This window comes from Boleophthalmus pectinirostris, unplaced genomic scaffold (genome assembly GCF_026225935.1).
Source record: "Boleophthalmus pectinirostris isolate CB_2022bp ecotype Guang Dong unplaced genomic scaffold, ASM2622593v1 HiC_scaffold_11, whole genome shotgun sequence".
Classification (NCBI taxonomy): domain Eukaryota; kingdom Metazoa; phylum Chordata; class Actinopteri; order Gobiiformes; family Gobiidae; genus Boleophthalmus; species Boleophthalmus pectinirostris.
Genome location: NW_026570994.1, coordinates 16,093,194 through 16,105,452, shown reverse-complemented (window position 1 = coordinate 16,105,452; position 12,259 = coordinate 16,093,194). Strand labels below are relative to the sequence as shown.

General features: G+C 38.4%; 1 protein-coding gene across 3 annotated transcripts in view; it reads right to left on the bottom strand.

The window, feature by feature from the left end:
• Nucleotides 1–12,259, bottom strand: part of LOC110173254 (R3H domain-containing protein 1-like) — a 153,935-nt gene that overhangs the window by 124,329 nt on the left and 17,347 nt on the right. For all 3 annotated transcript variants that reach the window (XR_008633441.1, XM_055163504.1, XM_055163511.1), the window contains exon 3: nt 1,809–2,034. Coding sequence is in view for 2 of the 3 variants with exons in the window: in XM_055163504.1 (XP_055019479.1) it covers nt 1,809–1,994 (186 nt within the window). In the remaining variant the exon portion in view is untranslated. The remainder of the gene's footprint in view (nt 1–1,808; nt 2,035–12,259) is intronic.

Below are 12,259 nucleotides of genomic sequence, written 5' to 3'. Positions count from 1 at the left end.
GGACTGAACCAGGACTTAACCATGGTCTAAACCAAGGTCTAAACCTGGTCTAAGCCTTGTCTAAACCTGGACTACAATAAGCCTAAACCAGGACTAAACCAAGACTAAACTAGGACTGAACCAGGTCTTAACCACGGTCTAACCCAAGGCCTAAAACTGGTCTAAATCTGGACTACAACAAGACTAAACCAGGACTAAAACCAAGATTTAAACTTGGTCAAAACCAAGCCTAAACCAGGATTGAACCAGGACTAAAACAAGGTCTACATACTCGGTCTAAACCTGGACTAAACCAAGCCCGGGGGTTAGTTTTGCAGTGGTCTCATACATTTCCCAGACTTGGACTTCACATGCTGTTACCTGCCCGCGCTCACAGTCATTTGTCACATTTCAGCTCATGAATATGTCAAAAATACGTGGGGTAAAATTGGAGACCACTGCAATTTTGGGGCTGGATTTTTCACATTTTGACACGAGTCTCAGGACAGTGTCGGTTAAATGTCTTATCGTACTTTTTTACCATAGACCGTGTCGTTAAAATGGGAGACAATCATGAGCTGGTCCAGAGCAAGACGAGTGCTCTGTCAGTTTTAAAGATTTTAGTCAAGATATTTTAACCCATCCACCCACTTTTTTTTTTTTATCAGAAAAGTTAAAAGTTTGAAAAAATCTTGAATAATTATACAACTAAACCAGGTCTTGAACATTAAACCAAGTCTAAATCTGGACTAAATAAACCCTAAACCACGACTAAATATAAACCATGTCAAACTACATATGAACCAGGTCTAAACCAGGACTAAACCAGGACTAAAAATGGACCAAATTACTACCAGTGCTAAACCATGCAGAACTAGGACTGAACTAGTACTAAACTAAGACTAAACCAAAGTCTGAAGCAAGTCTAAACCAAGATCTAAACCAAGCACTAAACCAGGACCAAACCAGATCTAAACATGAACTATATGAGTATTAATTCATGTCATGCTGTCAGGAACAGTTGGTCCAATCCGGGCCTAAACCAGGTCTAAGCCAGGACTAAAACAATGGCAAAATCTGGTCTAATCCTGAACTAAACCAAAACTAAATTAGGACTAAACCAGGATTAAATAAACACTAACCCAGGACTAAATCAGGGCTACAGCAGGACGGAAACAAGGGCAAAATCTGGTCTAAACCAAAACTAAACAAGGACTAAACTAGGACTAAACCAGGACTAAACCAGGACTAAACTAGGACTAAACCAGGACTGAATAAGCACCAACCCAGGACTAAATCAGGGCTAGACCAGGAGTAAAACAAGGGCAAAATCCAGTCTAAACCAAAACTAAACCAGGACTAAATAACCTCTAACACAGGATTAAACCAGGGCTAGACCAGGACTAAAACAAGGTCTAAACCCGGTCTAAACCAAAACTAAACCAGGACTAAAGAAGGACTAAACCAGGACTGAACCAGATCTAAAAAAAATAACTATCTGAGTATTAATTCATGTCATGCTGAACTAGGTAAAAACCAGGCCTAAACCAGGACTAAGCCAGGACTAAAACAAGGGCAAAATCCGGTCTAAACCTGAACTAAACCAAAACCAAACCAAAACTAAACCAGGACTAAACTAGGATAAATAAACACTAACCCAGCACTAAATCAAAGCTAGACCAGGACAAAAACAAGGTCTAAACCCGGTCCAAACCCGGACTAAAAACCCGGTCTAAACCCGGTCTAAACCTGGACTAAACCCAGACCATGTGTTAGTCTTGCAGTGGTCTCATATTATTTCCCCGTGCTTGTGTTTCACGTGCGTTTACCTGCGGGTCCCTCTTGTTGTTGGGGCCGTGCTCATCGCGGCTCACACTCTGGCTGTCAGCGGCGTGCTCTGGCCTGGAGGGGGCGCTGTGGTCTGGCCTGGTGGGGGCGCTGTTGTCTTTGGGGGACGAGACTCGGTCCTCGGAAACCTTCATCGTTTCACAGTCGACCGAATCGGACATTCTCATCGCAAACGTTTAGTGGGAGGTGACGACGAGCGCAGAGAACCTACAGACAAGAAAAAAAACCAAAAAAAAACAGATAAGAATCGAGTTTTTGATTACGCTATTTTCTGATCTCTGTTATCATTTTTCCTCGTCACAAACAGACCTGGAGTGTGTTTTGCTTCATTCTCACATGTTTAACGCACAAATCCTGCATATTTAAATACTAGAAAACACTGTTCCACCTTGTGATGTCATGTGGTCATACAGGAAGTGCTCTGTAATGTTTTAAGATTCCACACACCTTCACTAGAATCATTTGGATAATTTCAGAGCTGGAGTTGCCGATTTCTACTGAACAAAAAGGTAAAAGGAGCTGTTAAGTTAAAAAGTACAGCTTCATGACCTTCACCTTCATGATAAAGGTGAACAGAGTATTTTAAGCTTTGGAGATGTAAACAAACTACAGGGATTCCACTTTTTCACTGACAAAATTTCAAAACTTTTCCATGACTTTTTCTAGCCAGGCTGGCACCACCTAGTGCCTCTGCTCAATTTCATTTCTTGCCAGCGACTAGGTCAGGAATCGGAATACACTAGACGGTTTTGCAAGAACCCCGGAAGTTGTAGATCGCGCACCGGCCAATCAGAGAAGAGCTGTGAGGCCGTGACGTCAAACTCAAGCGTCTGTCTGGGTCCCTTTTGTGGTGCAGCACAACAGCAAACAAAGCAGTCGAGATGGACATAGACGAAGACAGACATTCTGTGTTGGCAACGATTCCCGATATCGAGGATTTAAAGCCGAAACAAAGAGAATAATTGGTGAATTTTATCAAGAGGAAAGACGTTATTGCCCTTCTTCCTACGGGATTTGCTGCGAGGTCAGACGGTTTCCTCAAAGTGAAACCGGCTGATAAATCAGGCTTGACTTTTTCAAGACCTAAAGTGACTTTCCATGACTTTACAGCGCCTACATGTGTAGAACTGATCAGGCTTTTAGGGCTAAATATGAAATGTTAACCCTTTCCACTCACCTTATAGTTTGGTATTTTAGTTTTTTAACATTCAAAATACTGTCAGTGCATTTATTGTCGTCTTTTTAAAACAAAAGGCACGTTTGGAAATAATCATAATAGCCTGATGATAAGTTAACAGAACGCTGTAGTTGCGTGAAAGAGATACTAAAATTCCATGACTTTTCCAGGATTTCCATGACCGCGGGAACCCTGAAACTCATAATAAAGGATTCCTCAAGTGTGAAGAAAACAAAACACAACTCCAGGTTTGTTTTTGATGAGTTAACAACATCATAACACGACTTCAAGCTCACAAGAGTCAATTTCGCGTAGTGTAGCATTTTGTTCATATTTCTGATGTTCAAATCCTGGGTTTTATCTGAAGTGCACTATTTTTTCTGTTTTTGAACTTAACATTTTTGAAAGCGTTAAGTGTCCTCACAATACGAACTCGGATAAAAATGTTTTGTTTTCTTCAACACCAAAATTTTGTAGTTTTTTTTAAAGCCAGTACATTCTGAGGAACATTTTAGCCCAAAAAAATAGACTCCTCCTTCTCCGTGAAGAATGTTCCGAAGTGTGGTTTTAATTCTTTTTCCATCGAATCATGTTCCATATAGATCACTCTAAAACTATCTGTGATTTGTTATTTATCTTTTTTCAGTATCTTCACTAGTTTCAGGGCAATTTCGGGCACTTTTTCCTCTTCCAGCTCAAACTTACTGACATTTCTTTGCATTTATCTGGGCTTGGTACTGGCAAACTTGTCCATTTAATCAAACTAAACCAGAAATCCCACACACAAAGTGCAATCACCAACCCATTTACCCGTGTATTTAAATCATTACTGGACAAACCACAATGTAAAAGGAAGCCAGAAACTGAATAAACACGTTAACATAATAGAGACGCCATTTAGAATATTTGAATCTCCGCAAAAAATCCAAAATGGACACCAAAGAAGGGACCGGGAAATCGCGGGAAAGGGTGACAGAAGCGCATTCACTTGTCGGCTTTGCGGGGCTGCAGCTGCTCTGTTCACAACAATGGGCCTGATTGGACAAGATGCAGCAAAAAAGAAGAAGGAGAAGAAGACGACGAAGACATTTTGAAAACCCTCTGAAACGTGTGGGCTCTCGGGAGAAACAGGGGCTGACGCACAGATATCGGCTTTCTCAGAAGAAGAAGAGAAAGAAGAAGAGGAGGAGGAGGTTTTGGTAATTTAGGCGTTCGTTGCGTGACACGGGCAAAGCAAGTAGAGCTGCTCCAGGTTTATGTAATAAGCCAGTTCCCAACGTGCTGAATAAAACATAAAGGGATGAGGAGTCAGCATACTTCAATTGGCGGTACTTTTTTTTTTAGGTGCACTAAAGTCACTTTTTTGGTGAAAGGTCTGAAAACGACGCAAGTGGTTACAGAAGCAAATTTGGAGGCAGTTCCACACGAGGAAAAGGAATTTATTTACCGACAAAATAGAGAAATAAAACCTCCAGGATCATGAAGAGTGGGTTTAAAATTAAAAGTGAGCTTTATGGTCAACTTCTTCAACTAAACCAGGTCTAAACCAAGATCTAAATCCAGGACTAAACCAGATTTAAACATGGACTATCTGAGTATTAATTCATGTCATGCTGAACCAGGTCCTAAACCAGAACTAAACCAGGACAAGGCCAGGACTAAACCAGGACTAAATCAGGGCTAGACCAGGACTAAAACAAAAGACAAAATCTGGTCTAAACCAAAACTAAACCAGGACTAAACCAGGGCTAAGTAAGCACTAACCCAGGTCTAAAACAAGGTCTAAACCAGGACTAAACCTGAACTAAATCAAAACTAAACCAGGACTAAACCAGAACTAAACCAGGACAAAGCCAGGACTAAATAAACTCTAACCCAGGACTAAATCAGGGCTGGACCAGGACTAGACCAGGATTAAACCAGGACTAAATAAGCACTAACCCAGGACTAAAACAAGGTCTAAACCAGGACTAAACCTGAACTAAACCAAAACTAAACCAGGACTAAACCAGAACTAAATAAGCTCTAACCCAGGACTAAATCAGGGCTAGACCAGGACTAAACTTGAACTAAACCAGGGCAAAGCCAGGACTAAACCAGGACTAAATAAGCTCTAACCCAGGACTAAATCAGGGCTAGACCAGGACTAAAACAAAAGACAAAATCTGGTCTAAACCAAAACTAACCCAGGAATAAAACAAGGTCTAAACCAGGACTAAACTTGAACTAAACCAAACCTAAACCAGGACTAAACCAGGACTAAGTAAGCACTAACCCAGGACTAAAACAAGGTCTAAACCAGGACTAAACTTGAACTAAACCAGGGCAAAGCCAGGACTAAACCAGGACTAAATAAGCTCTAACCCAGGACTAAATCAGGGCTAGACCAGGACTAGACCAGGACTAGACCAGGATTAAACCAGGACTAAATAATCATTAAACCAGGATTAAAACAAGGTCTAAACCAGGACTAAACCTGAACTAAACCAAAACTAAACCAGGACTAAACCAGGACAAAGCCAGGACTAAACCAAGACTAAAACAAGGTCTAAACCAGGACTAAACCCTGAACTAAACCAAAACTAAACCATGACAGTTCCATATTAGGAAAAGGAATTTATTTCTGGACAAAACAGAGACATAAAAACTCCAGGATCATGAAGAGTGTGTAAATATGAATATTTTAAGAACAAAAGGACAAAACTCACTGCAGCATTTACTGAGAAAAAGTTTCAAAGTTCAAAATTTTAAAGTTCAAAATTAGCTTTATTGTCACTTTCTTCAAATGCACTAGTAATACGTTTCTCTCTGTCCCGTGCGTAGACAAAACAGGACAGACATTAAAGTCCAAGAAAAGACAAGATTTACGTGCACAGACACAACAAATACAATCATATCATCAGCTTTTCTTCATGGAGATGTTATTGTTTTGCCTGGAATGCCCCATGGCGTGACATTAAACACATCTATCTAGCTTTTATTATTTTATTTTATGTTTTTATCGCCCAAAATACCTAAAATCCTTCTGTGAGCAGGGACGCCTCTCCACAGATCTGAACTGTAAAGTAGCGTAGTGCTTGTCTCTCTCGTTATAGTTCACCTTTAAATCTTTAATTTAGCGCAGGTTTTTCAGCAATACTGTACATTTTGAAGATGTTTTTGAGGATAATGATGCTTTTTCGTTTTAGTTTTAGTGTTAATAACAAATTAGTTTCAGTATTGTCGTGTTTATTTTCTCCGGCGATGCGTCACACTTTGAAATCCATTATCGTAACAGGCCCATTGTAAAAACGCGACCTCCCTGTGTGAAGTCACGGTCTGAGTTCATCCCATCGCCCCGCCCTGATCGTGTAGAGGTCCCATGAAACGCCCAATGATGAAGAGGAGGAGGAGGAAGAGGAGGAGGAGGAAGAGACATCTGGCACGCACCAACATGATTAATAGGTTAATTAGTGCCGGGCTCCTCACATTCACAAAGCAAAATCTCCAAAGCAGAAAAAAAAAAACAAGACAGGCTTCACTCTGAATACTGTTTCAGATTCGGTCCATTTGCTCTGCAGTGGGTTTGTCGAAGAAATTAAAGCATAAAACGTATTAATCGAGATTAAATATACTGTGATATCAAAACTAGATACTCGTTTGAACAAGTATCAGTATTGGGTAAAAACTTGGACTTTCCTGAACAGTTTTAACATGGTCTGGATCTATACAAAGGTTTTAGCTTCCTGTGATAAGCAACATTTTGAGCTGTTCCCATTTAAATAATGTCATATTTTGTTTAAAATTTTCATCATTCTGAAACCCACTGATATCTCAGTTAGTATAAGATTACATGGATATACGTATGTAGCATTTTGTTTTGAAAATTATATTCTATTGTCTAAAAAAGGTGTTTAATTATCATGGTAGTCATGGAATTGGTATCATGTTAGGGTGGGGCAGTAATAGGGTATTACTGTATCCCGCGGTATCAAAAAGTAGCAACGATATCAGTCTGCAGTGCATAAGGACATAATATAACATTATAATTTATTGATACCTAAATTGTATTGTATTTTCAATTTAATGCTGTCATGATTTAAACTAATAGTGTCTATAATGTTTCTTTTAACTGCGTGGGAAGATGACGTTTGATTAGTTTCGTTCCGTTGTCATGTGACGCTCATAAAAGAGACCAAGACAAAACGGCAAGTCTGACCGCGAGCGAGTTGGTCCCCCCCAAAAAAAATACTAGTACTTCTGCAATTTGGCAACATTTTAGCTTCAGGGGCACATTTGTTTACGTTTTACAGAAACTAAACTTCAAACCACATGACTCATTTGCATAAACTATAAAGCGCTGATCAAAACAGCTCTTTCCTTGTGGTTCAGCTTCTGTGGGACTAAAGGACACGACTCAGTGGAATATGAGTGTTTTTTCTGTGACAGACGATGTGCTGCTGATGGTGAGTCTGATCTGTGCGCGTTGAAGATGGTTCATGTGAAACTTTTCAGAGATTATAAGTCTGAGGGTCATATCCATAGACCGTATAGAGGTGCGGCTTTGTAGTTTACCAAAATCCTAAGAAGGTTTAACGGTATCAAAATTTGGATACTGCCCAACACTATATCACGTATGGAGATTTTGTCTTAGAAACTTCGAGAAATTGTGTTTTATATAAATGTAAAAATCAAATTCTATTGTCTTAAAAAAGTGGAAGTTTTATCATTTGGTATCAAAATTGGTATCAAATATTGTGCTTTTTCCTTTTTAATATTGTAATATTTGTGACAAAAATAGAAGGTAAAACTGATCGTGCAAATAACTCTAAAAATGTTTAATTTTTTTCCATATCATCTTGCTTCTTGAATTACATGTGCCCATAACTCCTCAAATTCCTTCATTTTAAATCACAGTCTTGGTGTTACTCTCTCCATTTCCATTGCATCTTTAACCCTTTCCCACCAGTTTTCTTTAGTAGGAGGGTTGTGGTTTTAGCCAGGACATAGAAGTTCGACATTTTTATATCATGAAAACATTAGAAACTACTACGGTTTTGAGCTGAAAATAATATTCCAGTTTGTAAAGAAAGTGTTTTTTTACATTATAGTATTGAAATCTGTACTGAAAATTGAAATCAAGCTTAATATTTTCACATCGTGCTCGCTCTCTCCTCCCGCCATCTCACCGTTTCCCATCTCGAAGCCTCAGCATTGGTTGAAACGTGTCTTTTTTGTTTAGTTTTTTTATCGTTGTGATATCAAAATCTGTATCAAGTATCAATCCTGTTCAAGTCAGACATTTTTATATCATGAACACATTAGAAACTCCTTTGGTTTTGAGCTGAAAATTATATTCCAGTTTGTAAAGAAAGTGTTTTTTTACATTATAGTATTGAAATCTGTACTGAAAATTGAAATCAAGCTTAATATTTTCACATCGTGCTCGCTCTCTCCTCCCGCCATCTCACCGTTTCCTCTCTCGAAGCCCCGGCATTGGTTGAATCGTGGCTTGTTTATGTGCGAGCTGAAAGCGCTGACGCAGCAGCCTCTTTAAAAGCCCCTGTCCCACTCCTGCCTGTCGGGGTAATTGACTTCTATGGGGTCGGCGCGCTCCTGCCACACCACTGTAGCCCCGTGTCAAGGCGAAGAGGTGAGCGGGAATTTAGCGGAGCTGTGAAGGGCCCGCGCTGAATCTCAATGAGCTGTCAGCCGGGTGACAAAAGCTGCTCCACTCCTACTTTACATTATTTTTACATCGAGAAGGAAAACAGCTTAATACTCGAGAGAGGAGCACGTCTTTGAATTTTTAGTGTCGGCGGTTGACGTTTTGATGAGTGAACCTTCTCGAGGGCTCTGCCGAATGTTCTCCCGATGTCATTGGGGTGATGTTAAAGCCACAGTGCGTAGCTTTTTAGCATAAACACGGCAAAAAATTATATATAGCGAAGTCTAAATCACTCAAATTAAAAGGTGAACTCTGTAACTTTTTGTTTGGGGGCCTGTCACTTGCTTGTTTCTATGGAGATGTCATTGCTGTGCCTGGAATTTTCCACAGTATGACATTAAACAGCTCTAACTTGGCTCAAAAATACCTTGAAAAACAGGTATTCTGACTGAGCGGGATCGCCTCTCCACAGATCTGGCCTGTAACTTGGTCTAGTTTTGGTTTATTTATGTCATACTGTGAAACATTCCAGACAAAGCACCAACATCTGCATGGAGGAAAAAAGCATTTGACGGACACTCTGCCAGAAAAACTGCACCTTGCGCCTTTAAAAATAAGAAAAAAACAAAAGTTACAGGTCAAATCTGTGGAGAGGCGACCCCAATCAAGGTCAGAATACGTTTTTTCGATGGATTTTTGAGCTATAAAACCAATTTAATGCAATTTAATATATGCAAACTAGATTTATTTAATGTCAAACTGTGGAACATTTGAAGCAGAGCAGTGACATAACCATAGAAACAAGATTGGGACTAGTGTTGGGTATCATTAAGAAGTTGCCGATACGATACATATCTCGATACACTTTCGGTTCAATACGATATATTTCAAATGGATTTGATACGGTTCAATAAAAAAAAAGTCTAAATCATGGCTGTGATACTAAAAGTCTTTGTTAAACCACTTCTTGTGCAAAATTCATATGAAACACGAATATTTTAATCATCAAAACGTGAAAATATCACATTTGTCGCATAAACGAGTTTTCTTCGTCTAAACAAGCAACAAAACTGTAGCGCTGAAACAAAATAATATAGTTAAATATGCCAAAAAATACTCAGTCCCCAATATCATCACATTAAACGATACGATATATCGATATTTTGATATTTTTGGACACCTATAATGGCAACGGAACCCCAACCAAAAAGTTACACAGTGCAGCTTTAAGACCCACATTTTACTTTTTAGATTTTAATATTAAGTTTTAAAATATTAAGATTCTGTTCTGAGTTCACATTTGAAACTCGTCCAGGAGAATTGACAAAAAGACTGAAATATGAGCTGAATGCAGTACTTACTTCAGGATTTGCCAATAGTTTTATGCTGAAAATGAGTGTCTAAAAGTGTTTCTAAAAGTGCAAAAAAATAAATAAAGTGATAAAAAAAATCTGTATCGAGTATCGAGGCTGTTCCTTCGTATCGAGAATCATAAAAACACCAGAAACGACTTTTGTTTTGAGTTGATTTTTAGCATTTTCAGTCCCCTTTCACGATTTATCAATTGCGTCCACTCAAATTTCAATTCAGCCGCGATTAATCTTGCATCCCCGTTGGACCCATACACTTCGGAGAGCCTGTTTCTCAATAACAGCTGATTGTGGCCCATCATGAGTCATGGCGTGGGCTTAAATTTGACTGTAGACACTGATCGTCTCGGATTGGAGAGCGGAGAGAGAGGAGAGACAGAGAGGGCTGTAATTGCGCTGTGGGCCCCTGTTGTTCCTGATGCATAAGTAATGTTCATCATCTGATCTTTGGCGTGGCGTTCAGACACTTTGGGAAATCAGGCGTTTTATGAGCGAAAATCAACAGTGAGAACGGAGTGAGTTTTACGTCTCAATCGCCTCATTCGTAACCGAGTGAAATGTCATAAAAGCGTCACATCTGCTGAGCTGTATCTCCCCCACTATAGAAAATTACACAGGAAATGGTTTGGGCTGAACAAAGGTGTTTATAAAGCGTTAACTTAAACCCAAAATGCCTCTTGTGAAGTTTAAGTCATGTTATAATGTTGTTACTAGAGCTGCTCGATTATGGAAAAAAATCACTATCACGATTATTTTGGTCAATATTGAAATCATAATTAACTCAAACAATATTTTTTTAAGTTACACGATCCATTTATTCAGCATTGCTTTCTTAAAAAAACACTTTGTTATTGATAATTTACGCAAAACTTTCAAATTGAACCTTAGAGCAGTTTTGCGATGTATAAAACAAAAAAAAAAATGAATAAAATATAGTTTGAACGTGAAATAAGGCATAGAAAAACATAAATGTATCCAAAATAAACAATATATCCAGCTGTTCTACAATCTCTATCTTTAAAAAAATAATAAATATACTTACTTATATTAAAAAATATCCCAAAATAAACTTGGTTAAGCTTTAAATTGTTTCAACTGGATTATATGAGATGGTAAATCGTTTGACACACAAATCAAAATCGCAATAAAAATTCAATTAATTGCACTGTCTAAGTTGTTGCCTCCTCAAAAAAAGACCTGGAGTTGTGTTTCGTTTCATTCACACATGTTTAAGTAACCCTTTATTATTAGTCTACATTTCCGAAGCTCAAAATGCTCTGTTCCACCTTGTGACATCATGAAGCTGTATTTTTTTTTTAAGTTACCAGCTACATTTTACCTTCAGTTCAGTAGAGATCGGCAATTCCAGGGCTGAAATGATCCAAATGATTCTAGTGAAGGTGCACGGAGTTTAAAAACACAGTGGAGCACTTCCTGTATCACCACATGACATCACAAAGTGGAGCAGTGGAGTGTTTTCTGTTTGAGAGATGCGCATGTGTGAATGAAACAAAACACAAGTCCATGTTTTTTGATGAGGAAACCACATTATAACGATCAGAAAAAAATGTAATACGGGCCTGTGTGTGTTCGTGTTCATGGGGACGCTTCCGGCTCCATCGACTCTGGCTCCAGTTTACTTTACATTGGAATATAAACCTGTGATTTTACTTTATTACTTATCTTTCTATTTTATTTTGACTTGTACAGATACATTTATATACTTATGTCTTTGTCGACACCTGTCTCTTGCTGTCTTTTTTGCCACTTACTAAGAATAAATTTTTTATATTTTTTACTCATTGTTATTATATTTTATTGTGATGAGTGAGTTACTGTGTCCAAATAATTTCCCTTGTGGATCAATAAAGTCTAAAATGTTCGTATTACCCGCTCAAAATGATCCTGGTGTTTTTATTTCGCAATTTTGTCCGTAAATAAATTCCAATTCCAAATGTGGACCTGGTTCCAAATTCTGCCGGTATCGCTGAGCTTCATTTGACTGGAGCTGAACACTATGGGTGACTTCAAACTCCCTTAGCCCACTTATTTATACAGTCTATGAAATTAAACAATCAGATATTCAGTTTATTTTTGTAATTTAAGCATACTAAAGAATATAACAATAATACTTTACTAATTAGTGAAAGCAATATCTATAGAAAATCACTTTAAAATACGACAATGTTTTTTTTTTTTTTCCTTCCATTGATTAATTCGAGATTTAATACATTTTTA